General features: G+C 44.3%; 1 protein-coding gene across 3 annotated transcripts in view; it reads left to right on the plus strand.

The window, feature by feature from the left end:
- The window catches only part of FAM78B (family with sequence similarity 78 member B), a 118125-nt gene extending 94421 nt beyond the window's left edge, over positions 1 to 23704 (plus strand). The window contains exons 2-3 of one of the 3 annotated variants that reach the window (XR_004272857.1): positions 8693 to 9625; positions 18972 to 23704. Coding sequence is in view for 1 of the 3 variants with exons in the window: in XM_032291532.1 (XP_032147423.1) it covers positions 8693 to 9215 (523 nt within the window). In the remaining 2 variants the exon portion in view is untranslated. Of the gene's footprint in view, positions 1 to 8692; positions 10818 to 18971 lie in introns of those variants that run through there. The other 2 variants (XR_004272856.1, XM_032291532.1) reach the window with 2 other exon arrangements.
- The last annotated feature ends 321 nt before the right edge of the window (positions 23705 to 24025 follow it).

The raw sequence follows: 24025 nt of genomic DNA on the forward strand, positions 1-24025 counted from the left end.
GACTCAGAGTTCTGTGACAGACCTAGCAGCATAGGAACAGGTGACCCTCAGCCCCCAGCCCCACCCACTTCTCCTGCCACCCCTGGCTCTGTACCATGTTGAGAGAGAGGTTTCATCACTCATATGCATGTGGGCACCCAACACATGGGCCTAAACTCCATGCATACCCCCAACAAACAGCCACTCTCTGGTCACCCCTTGGGCCCAAAAGTGCATACGCAGTGGAGTCAACTACCCTTGTAAAGACAGAACAGGGAAAAGGCCTGGAAGACACTAGAGGCATATTTAGAGACATTTGGGCTGGAAATGTTGAAATCCTGGGTACCCAGAGTGGTAGAATGGTCTGGAAGGATGGGTACATCCTCTCAGTCCCACAGACTTCTTACCCAGTGCAAAAGAGCATGGCCAGAAGATACCAGAGTATATCCCTTAAAAGGATAAGGCCAGCCAGACACAGTGGTTCATGCTTGTAATCCCAGCAACTTGGGAGTCTGAGGCAGGCGGATCACTGGAGGCCAGGTCAAGACCAGCCTGGGCAACATAGCAAGACTCCATCTCTTGAAAAATGTTTAAAAATTAGCTAGGCACGGTGGTGCATGCCTGTAGTCCCAGCTACTCCAATAGCTGAGATGGGAGGATCACTTGAGCCCAGGAGTCCATGGCCACAGTGAGCTATGATTGTGGCACCATGCTCTAGCCTGGGTGACAGAATGAGACCCCATCTCTAAAGAGAAAAACACACACATGTAAGGCAAGGCCAGGGCTTCTCTCACTTGGGTCTAAGGATAGTACTGCCCCAGATTTCAAAGCCTGCCCTAGAAGCTCTCCAGGCTTGAAAGCATCAGTCCTCCATGTGTGGTTTCCCCAACTCCCATCCCACACCGCATCAGGGGACATTAGTATCAGTAGAGTCCCTGCACACCTGCACACACCTGCCCACCCCCTGCCTCCAAGGATGTTGCTGCCAGCCTCTCCCCAGACTCCCCAATGACTGCAGGGCTTCAGGGGGAGCAAAGTGGGGCTTTTCTCAGAGAGGTTGCTCTGCCCCTCAAAAGCAGGGGGAGAATTTGTTGGGTCTGAGTGGAGCCTTGACCTAACCCTGGGACTGCGTATTTGAATGAAATGCTTAACATGAGCTTAAGATTTGCCTTTTTTCTCTAAAAATGGGATGCAGAAAGCATGAAGGTTGCAATAATCAATGTTTTCTCATTATTAGGCCCATTGGCAAGTCCATTAGCTATGAGCTTTGGGTCAATGGCTGATTGTCTAAAGCAAAACACCGTGTTTATCACAGTGAGGAGAAGGGTTGTAGGAGAAGGAAGGGAATTAGATAATAACTAATATAATAATAATTGACGGCCGGGCACAGTGGCTCACGCCTGTAATCTCAGCACTTTGGGAGGCTGAGGCGGGCGGATCACCATATCAGGAGATCGAGACTATCCTGGCCAACATGATGAAACCCCACCTCTACTAAAAATACAAAAATTAGCTGGGCGTGGTGGCCCACACATGTAGTCCCAGCTCCTCAAGAGGCTGAGGCAGGAGAATCGCTTGAACCCAGGAGACAGAGGTTGTAGTGAGCCAAGATCGCACCACTGCACTCCAGCCTGGTGATAGATGGAGACTCCGTCTCAAAAAAAAAAAAAAAAAAATTGACATCATATGTTGTAGTTTGCAAAGCATTTGCTCATACATCATCACTTCACTTGATTCCTATAATAGCTCTGAGATGTAGGGAGACCTGGAGTTTTCTTCCTGTTTTACACATGAAAGTATTTAGCTGTGCTAAGTACTTCCCATTCATTATCTCATTTAAGTCTCAACACCAAGTACATCAAGTAAGTACTGTTATCATCTCTATTCCTTATCTCTTAGATGGGAAAACTGATAGAGAAAGTTCCTACAACTAGTAAGTAGTAGCCCTAGGTTTACAGGCCAAAGCAGTCTGCTGCTTTCAGCCATGATTCTTGACCACCTCTCTATGTCATCTCTCTTCTCCCTTTTCTTGCCAAACTACTATTTTTTTCTTGTGCTCGTTAATTCTCCTGCAGAATAGCTTTTACCAGCATATCTTTACTGCTGTCTTGATAATTAATGAGTTGAATGGCTTTTTCTCTTCAGTTTCTGTGGCTTTTGACACTGCTGACTCCCTGAAATTCTCCACCTTGGAAATTAGTTCTCTTTTGTTGCTGGCTATTCCTTTGCTTTTTGTACTCTTTGTCTCTGGCCATCTGACAGGTCTGTCATCCTGAAAGAGCTCACCCAGCACCATCATCAGCTGATCCTCTCCCTGCAGATGGTTGCCACATCTACATCCCTACCCCTGACTTTCTTCTAAGTTCTAGACCCAACTTTGCAATTAGCTCACAGACACCATGTCCACCTATTTAGTCAATTCCAATAAGGCAGCAGTGTCCACATTGAAATTCATGGTCTCCAGTCATCTTTCACTTCAGATCAATTTGCTATTTATTCAACAAATAATTTTGAACTCCTTCTATTTGCCTGGCACTGTTCTGGGTACTGGAGATATAGCAGTGAATAACATACATAAAATCCTTGCCTTCCTAGGATTTTGGGGAGTGGGATGAGGAAAGACAGACTATTAACAAAATAAGTAAGTTATAGTGTATTAGAAGGTGCTATGGAGAAAAATAGAAGAAATGGGGGAGGGGAAGCACTGGGGCAGGAGGTTGCAATTTTAAATATGGTTGTTAGGAAAGATTGCGTGAGAACATGATATTGAAGCCAGGAATGAGGCTGGCAAGGGAGCAAGCCTTTCAGATACCCAAAGGAATAACGCTCCAGGTGAAATGAACAGTAAGTGCAAAAGCCCTCAGGTGGGAGTTTATTTGGCATGTTCAGTGAACAGCAGCACAGAGGTCAGCATGGGGAGAAAAGGAGATGCAGTCAGAGAGGAAAATTGGGAACTGGATTATACAGGGCCACATAAGCCATTTGAAGTAGCCGAGCTTTTCCTGAGTGCTTTAGGAGGCATAGAAACATTTTGAGCAGGAAAGTGACACGATTTTACAAATGTTTAACAAGATCACTGTGGCTGCCATGTTGAAAATAGACCAGGGAGGCAAAGTTGAGTAATTAGTAAGGAGACCAGTTAGAAGGTCACTGCAATAAGCTAAGAGAGATGACTCTAGCTTGGACCAGTGTCATGGAGATGGAGGTAGTGGGAAGGAGTTGAATTCTAGATACATTTTGATGACATCAGCAGGATTTGCCGATAGGTAGCATGTGGAATGTGAGAGAGTGGCCAAGAGTAACTCCAGAGTTTTTGGCAAGTGGGCAGGCGAATATATGGATCTGGAGCTCAAGGGAGCAATCCAGCCTAGAGATACAAATTTGGAAGTTGTCACAGTGCAGATGGTACTTAAAATCATGAGACCAGATGAGATCACCAAGGAAATGCAAATAGATAGAAAAGAGAAGCAGCCCAAAGCCTAAGCCCTGGGGCCCTCCAATGTTAAAGGTTCAAAGAGGAAGCAGAACCAGCAAAGGACACTGAGAAAGAAATAGGGAGGTATAAAGAGAAACAAGATTAATAAGTATGCATCATGTGCCAGACACCATGCTCCAGAAAAAGGATGCGAAGACAAACACAACTCCATCCTCACCATCCACATGCTCTAATGCAGGAGTCAGGTACTATAACTTGAAATACCATTGTGGTTTGGTTCAGGGATGGGTGCAAAATGTCAGGAACAGTGAGACCACAGCCTGGTTACTTCTGTGAATGATTCTACACACACACAGTCAACCATACTTGGCTCTTCTGAGTGATTGTTTTTATCTCTTCATTTCTAACAGGAGATTGGTTACCAAAGCTAGGAGAATCTACCTTTGTAATATCTCATATGTGGCACCTCCTGTCCACTTGTTCAGCCACCAGTCTAGATGAAGCCCTCCTTAAAGATCACCTGTAGCATTGCAGAAGCTCCTAAACATCCTTGTTCCCTCCCTTTAGCCCTCTAATCCTTTTTCATTCATCTTCCTCACAGTTAACTCTCCTGAGCAAAAGTCTCACCCCCTCTAGGATGCAGCCCAGGTGCCTAAGCCCATTATTGAAGTTGCTTTACAAACTGAACTATCCTGCCCACCCAGCAGTGTCTTCACTCTTCCCAGTGTTCTGTTTCTTGGACACTCCACATTTATGCTTGGTATCACACTGCAGCCTACGATGCAGTATCCCACCTGGAATGCCTGTCTCTATTCCAAAGTGTTCATATCCCATTCCCTTCACAAAGCTTTCCCCTTGCTGTAGCCTGCATGGTTATCCATGTCTCTAAGTTGCTGTATCACTTGGAGTCTCTGACACTCATTTTTGTATGTAGGTATTGATGGCATGGGTAGTCACTAAAATACATTCATATTCACTGATTCATTCAGTTTCATTTAAGTGTGGCTTGTCTCCTCCTCCTAAGGATAAGTAACTTCTATTGCAAGGCATGGTACTATTCTAATAATAGAGTCTAAATGGATGGTAGATGTTAGATTTTTTTTTAAAGGTGAGTGAATATATAAAGTATAAAACTGTAATGAAATACTTTGTTGTATATAAGTTCTGCCAGGCTCCAGGAATATAGTCATGAAAATAATTCAAATAAAAGATTTATTTTTTCAATAAATAGTATTGTTTTATGTGCAAGACACTAATGATTCAAAAATAAGTCATAATTCCAAGCCTCAAGAAACCTGTAATCTAATGGGGAAGACACTAAACCGTTATAATCTGACACCTGTAGATGTAGATATATCTATGGAGGAGGCGGCGATGCATGTGGTAACTCTCAGAGGATGAGTAGTTAGATACAGTGGAACTTGAGTAGGAGGAAGAACAGCATAGGCAGAGGGCACAGCGGTGGAGGTGAGAAACAGCACAGTGTTTGGGGATGGGGAGCCAGATGATGGAGAGCCATGTATGTCCTATTGAGGAACTTGAATTTTACCCTGTGGGTGATGCCCACAATGTCCATATAGAAAAGCCTTGGGAGGATTTTATGTATAGAAAGAGCATGATCAGGTTTGCATGTTTGAACACTTGGGCAGCCTAAAAGTTGGATTTGAGAGGGACCCGAGTTGGGTGCAGAGAGACACCCAATCAATACCTACATACATGTAAGTATATACATGCCATCAATACCTACATACATGTAAGCTATGCACCCTTACAGAAACCAGGTAAGAGATGCTGAGGGCTTGGATTAAGTGAAGGCAGTAAAGTTGGATGGGGAAAAGTTTTTTTGTTTTTTTTGAGATAGAGTCTCACTCTGTTGCCCAAGCTCGAGTGCAGTGGCTCAATCCCGGCTCACTGTAACCTCCGTCTCCTGGAATCAAGTGATTCTCCTGCCCAGCCTTCTGAGTAGCTGGGACTACAGGCATGTGACACCACACTGAGCTAATTTTTTATTTTGTATTTTTAGTAGAGACAGGGTTTCACCGTGTTAGGATGGTCTCAATCTCCTGACCTCATGATCCCAAAGTGCTGGGATTACAGGCGTGAGCCACTGCACCCAGCCGAAAGGAGATAAATTTAAGCATAACTTATGGGGAAAAATTCACAGGATGCAGTGATACAGTCACTGTGGCAGAGGGTGTGGGAAGAACCAAAGATGGCCCTTGCTTCTGACCTGGAAGATTTGATGAGCAGTGGGCAGCACTTCCCCTGCAGCAGAGACAGGGGAAGAGGGCTTGGTTTATGTTGGAAATGACGAGTTCAGCCTGAGCCATATGGAGTTTGAAATGCCTCCAGCATTCCACTCAAAGTAGTCCCCTTAAATGGTCATTGAGTGACTCAAATAGTGCTACTGTTCTTGGAACTTTTCAGAGACTTCTCAAAAAACCATTACCAAAGACATTTTATCAGCTACATAAACCAGTCATGCATTTTATAGACATAACTGTTTGGGAAAAACAAAAAAGAGAAAGGAAGGGAGGGGGAGAGGGAGGGACGGGGAAGAAGGGAAGGACACTGCCTTGGGGTATGTATTAGTATCTTTTTCATAAAGGAAAATTTTGATATTTTTCAAGTAGAAAGCAACTCCCTATTCACTAGACTTAAATCATCATGAATTTTGGCTGTTTCCAAAATCAAATCATCCCTTGGTGATATAATCCTAGTTCCATAGGGCTATGGAAGAAAGCATGCCTCTGACCTGAGGAATTCCCAAAACTACAGTTGCAGAAGTAACAGCCGTGTAGGTGGAGCTAAAGTGTAACCTCCAGGGTCACTATTCCCAATGACTGCATGTGGCCAGATTTGTTTGTTCTGATGTGATGTTAAGAAGCCTGTTGTATTTCTCTGTTCTAGAAGCCCCTCCAAGAAAAAGGATCTTTTCCTTCTCTACTAAGCCACAAGAGTGTGCCTTTATTGTATTATCTCTGTTTAAAAAAAAAAAAAAAAAAAAAAACCCGAGACCAAACGAAGTTTTTTGATTTGTCTTACAAGGTTGACTTGCAGACCCTTGCCCCAAGTCTCTGCTCACACAGCTCTGGGCAGGAAGATGGGAGGCAAAAATATGGGAACTATAAAGGCTCTATAGACAAAGTCACTGAACCCACCAGCAAGATAGCCACCCCTGAAAAGGACAGTGTTGTAACAGAATAGAAAGTACATCCACTCAAAACCAAATTCCCCAGGCAATATGCCACAGTAAGCCCAGTGTGTAGGGTGGGAGAGCAAGAACAATCTGCCACTGCTGGGAATACCCGCCCTCCAGTCCTAAAGAAGAACTGAAAGGCCAGTAGGGACTGGTCACAACCGAAATGAAAAACAAGATTTAGGCAACACAAAAAATAGATGTATTGTGACTGAAGAACTGTCTTAGCCCTTCGCATGGGGGCATGAAACCGACTCCAGTATGGTTATTTCACAAACCCAATGAGCAGATTGGGTCTCTGCCCAGCCTCTGACCCACTCAAACAACATACACTCCCTTTTGTACAGTAAGAAATGGCATAGAATTACCTGGGAGCTACTACCCCCAGCTGCAAAAGCATATGCAAAATGAGCTCTGACTTTCTGCATCAGGTCAATTCCTTACTTAGTGTCTGCCAACCGTGATACACTGCAATTATTCCCAGCAGCTACCAAGGGCATGACAAGAGAAATGGCTCTTGCAGCTGTGGGCTCACTTCCTCCCCAGGCAGCCAAGCCCTCCCTTCACTTCAGGCTGGGGCTGACTGGCATAGGAGGTACTGTGGGGGGCCAGTTGGAGGCAGTGGTTAATATCTCCATAGCCACGTGACAGTAAGGGATGCGGAGATGTTAATCAGCACCAGCTTGACAATGTATCTCCCTTTTAGACCACTTGTATAAAACCCTGCAGGATCCTCCGTCACTTCATAGGAGGAAGAACTTTATATCAAACTTAAGACCACTACCTCTTAGCTGATGAATGAAGCAGTATCATTTCTTTAATTATTAAATTCTAGTCCATTATTACCTAGCACCATCCCTGGTCCCTGCAGTGAAAATATGGAGAATACATAGCCAGACTCTGCTGACTAGACTTGTGCCTTTATTGGGGTCCAGTCCAGTTCTCCATGACTGGTCCTGGAGCTGCCAAGTCATTAGACAGCCTGAGTTCTCGCCACTCTGGCTTCCTCCAGCACTGTGTCAGGGTACTTTGGAAGGCAGTATGATATAGTGGTCAAAACCATGGACTTGGAAGTCAGACAACTCCCAGCTTCACCTCTTGCATTCTGTAGGACCTTTGTCATGTACCTTAACATCTTTAAGCCTCCATCCCCTCATGTGTAAAATGGAAATAAAAATTTGTATTGTGGAGTATTTTGAATATTAACTGAGGTAATGTACTTAGCACATTGGTTTGGATAGAGTAACACTCAGTAAGTATCGTCAATTATTAGCAACAGTCCATGGCAGGGGGAAGAGACACTGGTTCCTCCTTCTGTATAAGGTCAGAGGCAGCCAGGAGGAGTATGTAGGTACCAGAACGGCAAGTTTGTGAAACTAAGCTATGAGACTTCCAGGCTGGACTGGAAGGCAATGGGAAGGCAGTGCATTAGAGTGTATGCCACCCTCTAGAACAACTTTCACATTCAGATGGTTTCCAGAAGATGACCATGATCTCCTTGTGTTAGATTTTCTATGCCTGTGTTTTCTAAGTGATGGATTGGCTGATGCCTAGAAGCTAAACAACCCTCTTTGTTGAGTAGAAATTCTATTACTGTGATTTCCCAAGAAATTAGTATAACCTTTAACTTTGCCTCCTTTTGCCCTTCTTTCCTCCAGATACTGCCTTCCAGGTACATCGAATTTCAACCAGCATTTCTTTCCAAAAAACAAGCCTTACTCACACTCATATTTCCAAGAAAGTGCTTCTTGCAGAAGAATTCCTCTAAACTGCCGATTACCATCATCTAACTAGTTGATGTCTCTGTGTGGTCTCACAACTGCCTCTTTGAGCTTCCTGTTCTCAATTGGGTCAGCCGTGGTTGTATTTAACTTGTTTTGGCATGGCTTTGTTATTTTTATTTTGGTTTGTTCTCATTTAATTCTGAAACAGCACATCATAGAACTTTTTGACCTGAATTCCCCCTGTGAACTTCCCATTTTGCCCAAGTTGACTATGTTAGTAAGCAGTGAGCACCTCTCCAGCTTCTGAAAAATTCATTCAGCCTCTTTTCTTGTGCATGTCTTCTGCTTTGCCAGGTCAAGCTGGGAACTGCCTGACTTGAGGGAAGGGAGAGTAAAAGCCATCAGTGACTCAGATGGGGTGAGCTACCCTTGGTACGGGAACACCACAGAAACTGTGACCTTGGTTGGCCCCACCAACAAGATCTCCAGGTTCTCCGTCAGCATGAATGACAACTTCTACCCCAGTGTGACATGGGCAGTGCCTGTGAGCGACAGCAATGTGCCGCTGCTCACAAGAATCAAGAGAGACCAAAGTTTCACAACCTGGCTGGTGGCCATGAACACCACCACAAAGGAGAAGATCATTCTGCAGACCATCAAGTGGAGGATGAGGGTGGACATTGAGGTGGACCCTCTTCAGCTCTTGGGGCAGCGGGCCCGGCTGGTGGGCAGGACTCAGCAGGAGCAGCCCCGGATCCTGAGCCGGATGGAACCCATCCCCCCTAATGCACTAGTGAAACCCAATGCCAATGATGCCCAGGTCCTCATGTGGAGGCCCAAGCGGGGTCCACCTCTGGTTGTGATCCCTCCTAAGTAGAAGCAGACTGGCCTGACTGTGTGTGGATCACATGCTTCTGAGACATGCAGTGAGGGGTACCCAGGGTGGCAGGAGCCAAACTGAATTTCTGAGCCAAAGCAGACCTCTTGGTTTGCCAGCCTTTGCAGCCACTTTTGAAGAGTAGGGCTGCTCCTTGGGTGGTAGAACCATAATCCTTAGGAAAAATCCCTTCCTCTTAGGAATAAAGAAATCACTGATTTGACAGACTTGCTGTGATTACCATGCAAGTAGCCATATTTTGGAGCTGACCAGGATGATTCTTTTATCTGAACTATTGACCATTTCTTTCCTGTGAGATGCAGGGGATAGAAACGAAATTAAACAGTGCCTGTGGCAAATGCTGCTTCCCAACCAATTAGAAGTAGGAGTGAAAACATCCACACCAGGTGGTCGTAAGACAAACTCCTGCTGTGCTGGGGAAACGGGTGGTGAAAGAATGGGCGATGGGGAGAGGAAAGAATAAGTTTTTATCACACAGTAATATGTCTGCATTTATTAGTTGATCATCAGATCGACACACTGGAATGAATGGAGCACTTAGAAAACTAGACAAATAGTGGTATTTGCTCCCTTCTGAGGGAGAAAGCCTTCTTGGAACTGTCCAAGGTGCTGATGTGAACTAACAGATGGAAACACTTCATTAGTTTCATCTACCCACCTCTTTCCAAAAAGATTGCTTATTCTCAGAGTATTTTAATCACAGTACTTGGCTTTGTAAATCCCGTATTCTGCAATAGTTATGATATTTGGGACCCTGTCCGTGTTTTAGTTAAATCCTAACTGTGATATTGTTTACAGCTGCTTATTCTGTTCCAATGATTAGCCCTAAATTTACATTTAAAAAATTATAAGCCATGAACCCATGTAAGATTTCAAGAACATTTCAGCAAATAAGAACTGGATTTTCATTATATTTCTTTTGAGTTTCTGAATGATCTTAACACATACAATGGACACGTGTATGCATAGACACACGCATGCACACATCAAGGAGGCATATAGCATAATTACTAGCATATTTGTCAGCAGTGCCTATATATCTACCTGTAGCCTTTGTATATACATACACTGTATATTTATATATATTTATTTATTTTAGCTCTGTTTCACAGAAGCTCAAATTTAACTGCTTGAGCATTTGTGAGAACGTACTTCCTAAGGCTTAACTTCACAGCTCTTTAAAGAAGATCTAAGACACTCATATTAAGTAAGCCTGTATTGCTAAGATTTAACCAATAAAGATGAGAGGCCAGGTTTCCTTTAGTCAAGCCAATATAAAACTTCTTTTTGTGGGCTTCCAGCCTTGTAATGAGGAGTTTTGCAGTTCTTCTAGCTTGAATCACTCTTCCTTCCCCAATAAAAAAAGAGCTTGTACCTTTATTCTCAATAATTCAACCATATATATAGTTGTATATATGTTTGCTTGTTCACCACCTCCCTATGCAAACTAATTATAAAAATTTCACATTGTCATTGTGGATTTAACAAGTAGACACTGCTAGCTTAATTTCAGAAGGAGAAAGTTGAAGTTAAGGCAGTTTTACAATCTTGTGATTGGCTCCAAAGGGCTGTCTTCTATTAGAGTTTGTGGATAGTGAATAAAAAGCAGGCAGGTTTATTACTTTTATTAAAAATTCTATTTAGTCCAATTTATTTCAGATTCTAGTCCCAGAGGATGGTACTTATTTACATAATAGTGATAATAGATCTACTCCAAAGTATGTAGTGTTAACCTCACATCCCAACCATCAACTACTGTCCTATAGATTAGTTATTGATGGCAAGTTATTTATAACAGCCATTAATAATACATCAGTGGCTCACAAAGGACCTGGAGACATTCATGTAGAAATAATTCAGCTGTTGCTTTTGGAATTCTCTGTCTCTTCCCATGTTTCCTTGTTTTATTTGGGAAAGACAGCTCCAAAGAGATCCATGGCTAAAGTACAAAGCAGCTTATTTTCCATGCTGACATCATAGGCAGCAATCACTCCCCGAGACTGAATTAGACTTCACTCCTATGGGATTCTGGGGAGTAGATACTGATCCTAGAATCTAATCCATGTGGCCCAACTTTAAGAAAACCTGCAATATTTTAAACTCCAAAGTTGTAGCAAACAACAGATTAACGAGAATTTATTTACATTAAAAAATCCTATACAAGATTTTTCAGATTCCCCTAGTGCATTAAAATATGACTTATGCAACTATATTTACGAATAACTCTTTCAGAGGCATATCTGTATTTCTAAAGCAAGGCATAGCATACTTTGCTAGACTTGTTTCCCATGAAAAATCACCTTTCTCAGAGTTTTAAAAGAAATTAACCCCATAGCAGTTTCCTGGGAAATTGTGTAATGACAAAATGAAAAAAATGGGAAAGTATTTATAAAAGTTGAAAGCACTATGCATATAGTCACATTGTGATTATTGTTATTGATACCACTGTGAACTCTATAGTTGGGTCTCTCAGCTCTGAAGTCAGCCTGGCAGAACGCTCTATTGCCCTGTAGCCAATTATTTTCAAGTTACTGTTGTTTTACAAGGAAATGACCCCTTTTCTTCCTGTGATTTGCGGCTCGTTATCTTTCAGCTTAGTCAGGATATTGCCAAATCAAAGTCTATTGTACAAGAGAGAATTAACCTTGAAATCTCTGTTGAGGTCACCTCTGCCCTCCCGTCCAACTCTCCTTCCCTTGAAAGTGCCTGGGTTTGACGCCAGATGCCATCAGTTTACAGGGACTCATTTAGTGCCTTGATTAAGTTTTAGTTGGGTGGTATCAGGACTTAGACATACACACACAACACATGGCTACTTGGTGGCACAAGAGTTTTGAATTCCATAGGAAAAAGCATTTCATCACATCTGATTATTTTAATCAAGTCCTTTGAGATCTTTTAGTCCATGATCTCACAGGAAATTGAAGCCTCGTTAAATTAGGTCATCTATTCAGAATCACATACCTAGCCAGCGGAAGGGCCAAGGCCCCACATCTCCCAAATCTCATTCACAACATGGTCACACTTAGCTAGGACCCACAGCCTCTTGTCTCCAACCAGAACATTATCTTTATCCCTAATCCATTCACCCACAAACCAGTGAGTCTAAAAACTAGAGACAATTGGATCCATCCTTTAAAGAACAAGAGAAAATCTCTGTTACTATTATGTAAAAGAAAATCTGAATGTTCCAGATTCCCTTTTATCTGTGACAGCTGTTTGGAGGGTAAACCCTTAATCTGGGCCCTTTGCTGCATGCATGTTACATTCCTGGGTCATTGCTGTAGCCCACAGCGCATGAGAAGGTTAGAGGCTAGTCCCCTACCCACCTCCCATTCCATGGACCTTTTTACAACTCCCTCTCTCCTGCTGCTGGAATGGTATCTCATAGGTCAAAATAGTGTGCTAAGCAGCAATTCTGATCAGTAAAATAAAAGAACTATGACTTATAGAGTGTTTTTACAGAAGACTTCCACATGCATTTTCTCATCCCCAGACGTTCTGATGAGGAGTGTAATACTCCTAAGGAATGTTATTGTCCCCATTTTCAGATAACAAATTGAGACCAAAGAGGTTAAGTGACATACCCATGAATACACAAACAAAAAAATATCAGAAGCCAGGATTCAATTGGGGCCTTTTCCAAATTCTATGCTCTTCCACTATCCTGTTCTGCCTCTCCTTTTCATCCCTGCCCAGAAGGCACAAAAGAAAAAGGAGAAAGCTAGTCACTTTCATTTACATAGTCATGCAGTCTCTCCCAATCTATTAAATGGACATATTAAACATAAGAGAACAAACGCTGCTTTCTTTTGCAAAGAAGTCCTTTCAGAGGTTAGCCCAGAAAATAATGCCTGACAGGCTGCAGTGTAGGTGAGCTAGCTGTCACTCAACAGCTCTTAGCAGAGTACTGGTAATCAGTGGAATAGGGAATCTGCTCTCCTGGTCTCAGAGTCCCTTAAACGCCACAAGGCCAAAAAGGAGAAGGAAAGCATGCATCCTGCAGCTGAGGTCCCAGCCGAACAAGGCCCTGCCACCCGCCGTCCCTCAACATGGCAAGAGCAGCCTTTGGGGGGTGAGCAGTAGAAACAATGGCTTTCTAAGCCCTGGTTGGCACATTGAACATGCTTGTTAGAACTGAGGGCACAATTAAACATTGCAAGAGCCAGCTCCCAACTGAGTTGCAAAGAAAGATGTAAACACACAAACAGACCCATCACACTCACACACTCTTCAAACTGAAAAGAAAATTAATCAAAAACCCAATGAATGCCTGAACTCTATAATTAAGCCTAAATGATCCTTAGATAGAAAGGGAGCTGAGTGAGCAAGCTCTGTGCACACAGATATTTTTACCACAGAGTCTTATTGCCATTAATTTCTTTTGAGATCTTGAGTACATCTGGTTCCAGTTTCCCTGGAAGGACATCTGCCTATGGAAGGCCATCAGGAGAGTTGCCAGTTCAGTGGCCAGAGGACAGTCAAGGTTATTTGGCCATTCCAAACACTTTCACAGGACGGCATCTGGGGAGATGGAGTGTCATCCCCTACCCAGGTCAGCAGTGCACCCACCCATGACAGAGCCCATCACCAACCTAAGGCTTCTAAAATTCCTTTTATGTATAAACACTTTCATTCCCTTTGTGTAGCATCTCTGTTCAAGATTGAAAATCTTAGTATCGGCCTGATCATTCTGTCATTGTTATTAATAGCAATGACTCCCATCTGATGAGCGTGTTACAGTTTACATATTACAGACACAAATATTTTGCCATTTTATCCTCAACAGTCCTGTAAGATTGGCATTATATCCCCACTTTATAATGAGGAATTTGAAGCAGAAAGCTCAAGTGACTTGTCCAAGTCACTTAGCGTACTTAGTGGTGTGCTAAGAATTTAAGCCCTCTGCACACAGGTATTTTTGCCCCAGACCTTTCCTCCATTCTCACACAACGTTCTCTCCCTGGTTAAATGCAGGCAGCCTCCTCTGCTTGTCCAGCCACTACTGTTCCTCAGGCAGGGCTGACTAGCAAAGGGAATCTTGACACGCGTGCCCTGACCGATCTCCGGATGCCCTTTAACCTGAAAGAATATGTTCTACTGAGGGGTCTGGGTTCAGGTGGCCCAGCCTGTGGCTTCAAGTGATTTCTCTCCCATCCCACATTAGAAGGGAGGTCCACTTGGGTGCTCTGAGGTAGGAGCTCAGAGCCCAGGACATCAGCATGACTTGAGATCTTGGAGATCCTGCTGGTAGCTGGACTTGAACAAATCATTTAACTTTTCTGAGCCTTAGTTTCCTTCTCTGTTAACTGAGATATTAGTACAGCCCAGCCAGCATCACATTCGGAGAGAGAAAGTGGATGATGTCTGAAAATACTCCAAATTGTCTAATGTGCTGCCTCATGTAAGATTTTGCGACTTGAGTAGAATCACAGGGCCTGAAGCTGATGGCAGGCCCTCTGGCCTCATCTACTTGGAAGCCCAAAACCATCTCAGGAGAACCCACTCTTCCTGCCAAGCGAGGCCCGGCCCCTGCGAAGAGTGGTGGGCTCTGCGTCCCCATTTCCTCCCGCCACCTTGCTTGTTCAGGGAGGCCTGAACCCTGGTGGTCAGGGAAAGATTTTTGCATAGCACTGCAGAAAGCAGCTCTAGAAAGAATGTGTAGCTGGAACTCCAAGAGGCCTTTTGGAAAGGAAAGGAGGCTGTAATGTCAAGTCTAGGCCAGACTTGAAATCGCACCCCAATTGGCCTAGTTTAAACCTAGAGAAACCAGCCAGGAACAGCTACATTTTTTCTGTTATGGGCTCAAACAAGATACAGAGGAAAAAATAAATATATATATTCAAACTTTTTTGTGGGTCTCTACACAGCTTTTGATGCCCCAGATCTTAGCTGGGACCCCACAATTTAACGGTGGTATTTCAGATTTGGCCATGTGGGTGCAAATCAAATGAAGAAATACTTCTTCGTACCCTGCAGCCCAGGCTGTGTCACCACACTGGAGGCACATATGATGAATGCCTGTGTCTCTCTGCACCTGCCCGAGTCAGCCCCATTCCCTATGGCCCCACATGGACCAGCCACACAGTTTGCCTCAGGGCTGCTTCCCAAGGACTCCCTGGCCCCATACCCTAAACTGTGCCTCTCCCCCAGCTGGGCCTGGGAATGGTCCCTAAGAGAAGCTAACCAGTTCTCACTAGGACAAATGTGAAACCAGGCCTCTGGGCAGCAGGCCATGTGGCCAAGCATAGGAGCCCCTCCTCTGCCTCCAGGCCCACATTTGTCCTTGGCTAACCCAGAAAACGGGTTGATCCGCAAAACAGCTGAGTGCTAGGTCAGAAATGCCCAGGAGAAGGGAAAACAGACATTAGAATTACAGCAATGAGGGGAGAGGGCAGAGACACAGAGCACGACCCAGTGCCACATGGACCTCACTGGGGACTATGAGGGATACAGCTAGTGCCATGAAGTATTTGGATAGTGAGATCGCTGAGCCTAGGGCTGGGCTCAGGCTGGCTGAGGGCCAACATGACTAGGAACAGAGAGGAAACGTAAAGAAGGAGAGGATGTTTGCTTCATGCCAGTCCTGGGACTGGGTGAGCCAAGCAGGCACTAGGATCCACAACATTTTTATTATTTTTTGACAGAGCTGGAGTCTTGCTATATTGCCCAGGCTGGTCTCATAAGATCCAGTATTTAAGAAGGCACTCACTCTCAGGCTGTGCACAGGGACCCTAGGCACCTGGCTTGCCTCCCGCAGTCCCAGCCCTGCTTCATGCCCACCTCTAACTCACTGCCCTCTTCACAAGAAGATCTGAGCAGGGGGGCTGTTGTGGGATCCCTCTGAATACTTGTTCTGTCAACAAGTCTATGCTGTCTCCTATGTGCCAGGCTAAACAGAGTCCGCCCTCAGGGAGACAATTTCCACAGGAAGCTTTAGAAGCCGTTTCTTTTCCCCCCTTGGGCTCATCCATCATAGAGGACTCCAAAACCTAGGGAAATGCCCCCTTAGTTCTCTATATCCAGGTGCACCAGCCAGTGTGCCTATGAGGAGATGTTGCCTTTCTGGCCCAGGGGCTCCATGAGGATGAGTAAGGTGACAGGCAGGACTTTTGTCAATCACTTTGAGTTCTTCCAAGGAAAGGCGCTGGGAAAAACCTACAGCCACATCAGTACGAGAGCAGGCACCCGGGATGAAAGAAACAGCTGGCTATCTCTCCATCTGCTCTTGTCCCCTCACCCCGCCCTTCAAACCAATTAGAATATTCCACACAGACGTGATCCAATGAAATGTTAATTGGAAAAATAACAGGAAAGATAACACATGCACTTCAGGCTGAGAACTATTTCATTAAACTGGGCTTTGAAAGCAAGACAGCCAATTAAATTATTTCCCACTTTACTCGCTCATGTACCAGAAACTATGGAAAGCTATTACTTCTAATTAATTAGGAAAGAAAGAAAGACTCTGCACATGCATATCAGATGAACAGGGACTGAGAGGCTACCCCACCCACCTCTTTGTGCACGCACATGCATCAGGGAACTAAAGACTCATCTGTCTCACCTAAAAAAATTTCCTTAGTGTTCTGAAATAGCAAGAAAGCATCTGTTCCCAGGAGCCACTCACAAAATCAAACAAAGGAAATTGTCTTCTTCAGGCACGTTCATCAGAAGGGAAATAGGGCATTTGTTGTGAACGAATAAGCGGCTTTAAACCCAGTTGGATTCCAAACCCTCTGCAGCCTGACACGGTCCTGTCTTTTTCTCCTCAGCAGAATTAGATCTCTCCAAGCCTGCTCTCAGTATCAAATGCAGTGTTCATTGGCACAGGGTGGTCTCATGGACCAGAAGACCTGAGACCCCTAGGCCCGATTTTGGCTTGATGGTAGTCTGATGCAGGCCGTCTTTGGGATCTTCACTTTTCCATCTGTGAAATAGGAAGAAGGCCAATCTCTGTACCATATTCACCCTCAAAGTTTTTAGGCTTGTGAGAGCACGTTTGATGGAGAGCTCTGAGCCTCTGTGCCTTGCCTTAGAGAAAACTGATACACTACAAACACACCAAATATTTTCTGCAGAAAAATTATCCTAACCCAGAGACACCCTTATTGCGTAATAAATATAACAAATGATATAATGAAGTGATGATATAAAGCAGTCATTGTGGTGATGTGACTTGCACACAGGCATCTCTGCAGTATGGTCCAGGAGCAATAGGCAGACTCAGGGTGTCTCAAGACCTCTGCACACGGTGCAGCCACATTGTGCGGCACGCACTCCCCCTCTGTACTTGCCATTTCTGTCATTCTTTGTCACACAAGGTACTGAGGGCTGGTAAAGCCTGCCACAGTCAGTGCCTCTGACCAATTCTAACCACTCTCATTATTGAAGGAAGGGAAAGTAGCATTTATTGATACCAAAGAGCATGGCACCCATTCCACAGCACAGGGAATGCGGAGGAATGCTTTCTAGAATGGCTTCTAGGCTATTATGTCCCCAGTTGTATATGTAATGGGGATGTCTACTGACTTCAAACAATTGGAACAAGTTTTCTTTACTGTCTACATAAGAATTTGAAATTTGGTTTTTTTCCTAAAATTGAAAACATACATAGAATACAAAAAGGTAACATACTAATTAATTTATAATTATAATTATTAAAAAAAATTGTGCCATTATAGCAGTGCATCCCTGTAAGCAAACCAAGCATGTCAAAAATTCTAAGATACCAAACAGAAGAATGATCAAGGAAAAAAAGAGGAGGATGCCTGATGCTTCACTTTACCCTAGAGCAACTCCCTTCATATATTCAAGACTGCTTTTTTTTTTTATTTTTAAACTTTAGTTCACCCACTTTGTTACGGCCACAATTATTACATAACAACTTCAGGTTGAATAACTGAATAACTTCAGTTTTCTCTAATGTTGCATATTCAAGAAATGAGTTTTATCTCATGTGATTTGGACTCTGGAATAAAACAGTTTTAGTTCAGTCATGGTGTGAACCCCTTGCACAGGAATATTGGGTAAGCTACAGAGCTCCGGTCTCAGTGATTCTTGCAAGTCCCTTTGTACTTTGGATGCTAAAAAACAATGCCATCAGATCAGGAATCTCAGATTCCCCTCCCCTCCCCCATTTCTGGGGATTGCTTGGTATGTTACTAATGGGTTTCACATATAAATGACCTGTAATTCTTTAATATTTTGTTTTTAATCTTTTTAAAAATAACGATATGAAAGTTACAGATTCTTTTTTTGTTTTGTTGGTTTTGAGACAGTGTCTCGCCTGTCGCCCAGGCTGGAGTGCAGTGGCGCGATCTTGGCTCACTGCAACCTGGGTTCAAGCGATTCTCTGCCTCAGCCTCCCAAGCAGCTGGGATTACAGTCACTGTCACACGCCCAGCTAATTTTTGTAGTTTTAGTAGAGACGGGGTTTCACTGTCTTGGCCAGGCTGGTCTTGAACTCCTGATCTTGTGATCCACTCGCCTTGGCCTCTCAAAGTGCTGGGATTACAGGTGTGAGCCACTGTGCCCAGCCAGTTATAGGTTCTCTTTGCAGAGAAGTGCATATGAAAATAAAGACCAAAAATTTTGCATAAAGTTTCAGGGTCATCTCCCCTTGAAATCTATTAATGGAGTCCAGATCATGACCATCTGCTTTTAGGGAATGACTTTTCTTTGATCACTGTCTTAATGCCGGCTTTATTTACATGTTTCCGTATCCACATACAGGTCTCCTAGTAGGACAAGGAAAGCCCAGCAAGCACAACCACATGGCAGAGTGAGAAGGAGGAAGTGAGCAATGGCTGGCGGCTCCAGAAGCTGAAGCCCTGGACAGCTGATTTCCCATTAAAACGAGTGCCATCCTGCCTACCTCCTCGCCTTCCTCCCATCCCATGACCAGTCCCTCCTACCCACCCTCCGTGGGCTGTGCAGCACTTGCCCGGAGCTGACTGGGCTGCCTGCTTGGCTCATCGGGAGCTGTGTTGAAGTGGGGGGTGCGCCTGCTGTATCTTTTTGTGTGTGGAAAGATGGGGTTCATTGTGATCTCAAGTCCTTTCCCCAACCCTCAGAGTGAAGCCTCCTCGGGATGAAGAGCTGGTCAGCCTGGACTTTAAATACCTAACATGACCCAGCCTTGGTTCCCAAACCCTGCCTTCCCTCCCTACGCTTTTGGATGGGAAATGGGGAATATGTATCTCCCTTCCTCCTCCTCCTCCATGTGGGTGGCCTCTCTAGGTTTCTCTAAGTTCTCTGATCCTCAGAGAGCCAGGGCCAAGGCAGTCATCTTGTTCCCTCTTCCACGGCTAGGCTGGGTGCCTTCAGGTGACCAGGGGCAGAATGTAAGTCACCAGGATCAGTGGGGTGAGGGGAAAACCACCATAAGAGGGCAAAAATGGTGTGCATTGTTTATTGGCTTGCTTACTGATTTATTTATTTATATTTATTATACAACACTCAATCCATTTCCATTTTTGAAGCATCAGCCCCAGGATTTGTCTTCCTGGCCCCATAGAGCACAGTGAACTATTTCTCTTTGAAGCTTCAGAATAGAGAGGGAAAATTTTCTCCTTACGCCCCAACACCTCCACCGCAGCCACATTTTCAGCCAGACATTGGATTAGAAACCACCAGCTCATAAGGCTGTAAAGCCACACAAATCAGCAGAGGCTCGACTGTCCAGACAGCTCTCAGAATCCTGCCTCCACCCAACCACCTTGCACCAGTCCACTCATGCTCCTTTACTCGGGTGGGAATTGGCCAGCCACCTTCAGCCTAACAGTGCAGAACAAAACTTCTCATTCTGCTCTGATGTAGTATTCTTAACATCACATGCACATTAGAATCATCTGAGGAGCTTAAAAAACGTCCATGCCTGGTCCCCTGCCCAAACCAATCATAGCGTCTAAGGGTAGATCCTGGGCATCAGAGTTTTTTAAGTTACCCAGATGACTCTGTGAAAACAGGGTTGAGAAGTTCTAATATCACCTCTCCCTTGCCCCTCCCCACCCAGATCCTTTCATTTTTACTTTCCAAGCTTTCTTCGGAGTCCTCTTCCCATTCTTCCAGCCCTTTCTCCTCCCTGAACCTTCCCCCTCAGCTCAGCCAACCATAGCAGATCCCTGCAGAGGGGGTAGGTCCCATGAGTGGTACTCTGAGGCTGGTTCCTGCATCTAGCCTGGGGGCTGCTCCCAAACAGTTTCGAGCTTTTCTAGGAGCAGAAACGTATCCCCTGCAAGATTCTCTGTCCACCTGCACCTTCTCCAGGTGCCCAAACTCCAAAAGTTTAAAGGGCACTTTGGCGACATTTCTGTCTCCAGGCCCCATTCTTGATGGTATGGCCCATGTAAGTCATATAACCCAAGCCTTGGCCATTTCTGCAGAGCCAGTTGAGTTGAATGAGGGTCTACTGTTAACAGAGGAAGGGGTCACAATGCCCCCCCAGGCAAGTCCTTTTTCCAACAGCCAACCTTCTCAGCCATCTAGGATTTGGATGCACAATACAGCAACTGTTATGCATTCAAATCCTAGATGGCTGAGAAGAGGCATCTCACCCTTCACATCTACAAGATCTCCACTGCTGAGTATGAGTAGGGGTGTGTGTGTGTGTGTGTGTGTGTGTGTGTGTGTGTACATGTACATGTACACACACTACATACAAACCATCTAGATCTATAGAGATGCCAGACTTCATTTTACATGAAAACAATTGAGGGCTTTCATTGTCTTTCACTTGATGGAGTTTCACTATACTATGTTCATGATGGGCCCCAGTGAATTCCATATCAGGTATATACACAGAATGTATAATCCATACAAACTGTTAGATACACTACACACACACAGAAAGCCTAGGGAAACCTGTGATGTAGTTAAGTTCATTTTGCCGTCCCATCTCCTCCATCGAAGTAATTTCCCGGGGCACACAATTTCACACATTCCTCTCAGCTGCCCAGCCATTCCCTCTCCAGCATCCCACACCACCAAGCCTTCCTCACCATTGGTCCAAATGTCCCTGCCCTGCGTCCCATCTCTCAGGGTCCTACTCTCTGATAGGTGACTGTTCAGTCAGTGGGTGCTAGAGTCGAGTGTTACCCTTCCCAGGTGACATTTACATTTTAATAGGGGCTACTGATAATGCCTTAATCCGAAAGAGTGGCTGTAGTGGTGGGAATTTCAGGCACAGAAGTGGGCCAGTAAAGAAGATTCTTTTGTATCAGGAGGGCATTTTAGAGCCCCCAAGTCATACCTGTCTTTAATCGCAGCCCTTCATAAGTGCATGAGCACGAGCAAGCACACTTACCTACATTACACCCTCCATAATTCTGAGATACCTCCCTTGCCTTGGCCCTATCTTTAAAAATGAAAAAAAAATGAAAAAGAGAACTAGCTAAATTAATTTAGATCTCACTGGGAAACGTAGCCTATTTTTTCACCGGCTGCCAGCCATCTGGCCCACCCCACCCTGTTCAATTTCCCTTCTGCTCCTTCTCTTTTCAGCTACGACCGACCGTATCAGTTAATTTACTTGTGCTTGTCCTCTCTGCTCTCTCCTTACCCCGCTCCCCCCTGCCACCCCACCACCATGTATTTCCTTCTTTTACCGTTTCCTCCTTGGAATTGTGCTGTGTTTCGCTGTCCTGGAGGACAGAAGAGCAGGTTAAGGCATGAGCATGTGTGTATCACTTTGAAGAAAGAGAAACCAGGTATTCTGCTACAGTTTGGAGAAAAACCCAATGAAGGAAGAGATGAAAGCTGGCTCTGCAGAGTGCCTTAAAAATGACTTTAATTAGGAAATTCTGAGTTGTCGGTCTTCAGATGTTACATAAACTCAAACAGATGTTGCATTTCACTTCTCTGGGATTAAAAAAAATGTTAAATACAGTGTGTATTCAACAACAACAACAAAATATGTTTTCTCTTTAATTTGGTCCTTAAAGATGCAGTGCCTGGTTTTCTACAAAACCTGGGGCTGGCCCCAGGAACAAGCAAGCTCTGGAGCATACAGAGGGCAGATGCAGGAATCCTGCCCAGCTAGGAAAGCCCTGGCAGGCTAAGGCACAATGTTGCCATTGAATTTGGTCCAAAAGACAACTCTAAGATGAGAAAAAGCATGGACAACTATAACGGAAAGGAAGGGATCCTTACCCTTCTCCCTAATGACACGCTTTGGTCTGAGTCTTTTGGGGCTGCTATAACCAAATATTATAAGTTGGTTACAATATAAATACCAGAAATGTATTTCTTACTGTTCTGGAAGCTGGGAAGTCCAAGATCAAGGCTTTGGCAGATTCAATGACTGGTGAGGCCCTGCTTTCTGGTTCATACTTGGCACCTTCTAGCTGTGTCCTCGGGTGGCGCAAAGGACAAATGAGCCTCCTTGGGCCTCTGTTACAAAAGCTCTGTTCTCCAGACCTCATCACCTCCCAAAGGCCCCACCCCCTAATACCATCACCATGGGGGTTAGGAGTTCAACATAAGAATTTGTGGGGGATGCAAATACTGGAACATAGCACTCTCCTCATCTATGATTTGGTGCTGTGAAATTGGGAGGAAGAGAACATTCTAGAATCAGAGGATACAGCTTGCCTTTCCATCTCTTTCCTACTACTATTTCTTCCTGGAACACCCTTGACCAGAATCTGCTTTGCTTTTGCTAAATGATTTCCTTTAGCTTAATGTTTGCAACCTAGGATCTGACCAAAACAGGTCATCTTAAAGTCTGAGTTCCTGAAGGCAGTTAGGTTTCTGGAATGTTGCCTTCTCTCCCTGAGTGTTGGTATCTGTAAATATACCAACCCCTCTGCCCCCACCCTGCAGTTCCCACTCTTGTGGGGATGAGAGTGGGAACTGCAGGGTTGGGAGAGAGGTCTTGAAATGTACTTGGATTCTGAAAACTATGGAGGTTGGCAGGACTGAAGACCATGGCCCTGTCAGCCCCAGCCTATCAGAGCCCTCCTACCCTCCCCACCACTTGCACTCTGACCTTTCCACAAGATATGTGACCCTTCCATGGGGTTGGCAGTTTTAAGAGGGCTGAGAGTCACTAACTCACATTTATTCAGTCAGTCATTCTCTCTCTCTCTGTCATACACACACACACACACACACACACACCAGTCAAAAGAGGGAGAGCAAGGAGATCCAGATATTGAAATAAAGAATGGTAAATAGTGGTTATCACTCCTGGAAAAAAAGATTTAAGAAAAGAATCTGTCATGCATGTCGTGGGGTGAGGGAGTATTTTTAAATATACATAAGTCTAACCTAAGTCACCCCTCTACCCTCACCAGGTCACCTGAGCAGCACATGCTCAAGTCTGGAGCAAGCAGCTTTGTTGACGCATTTTAGAAAAGGGATTCCTGCATCTTCTCTATCAGAATGCATGATCTCTGGAAAGAACAATTGGCACTTTTTTCTTAGTTCATTCATTTCAAGAAATAAATAAGGAACTGGCAATTGCTAAACACACTGCGGTATGTATGTGTGTATATATACAGCTCAAATGTATGAGTGAGGGTTGGTAGAATATAGTGACAGTTGAGGCAAACTGAAAATATAAGCGGTATTTCTTTCTCACTTAAAAAAAAAACTAAGTTCCATGTTAACTTGGAAAAGAGAACAAGGATGTGTTTGATTTTCTTTAAACCAAATTGTCATATATTTAAAGAAGTCACTTGGGGGAGCAAAGACAATATTCAAACAAAACTATTTATTTATTGTTACGTACATGAAGAAATGGTATAGCCTGCCATGTTACATATATGGTCACATTTCTTTTACTT

Source organism: Sapajus apella, unplaced genomic scaffold, assembly GCF_009761245.1.
Source record: "Sapajus apella isolate SASKATOON/1434 unplaced genomic scaffold, GSC_monkey_1.0 scaffold25, whole genome shotgun sequence".
In the NCBI taxonomy this organism is placed as follows: Eukaryota; Metazoa; Chordata; class Mammalia; order Primates; family Cebidae; genus Sapajus; species Sapajus apella.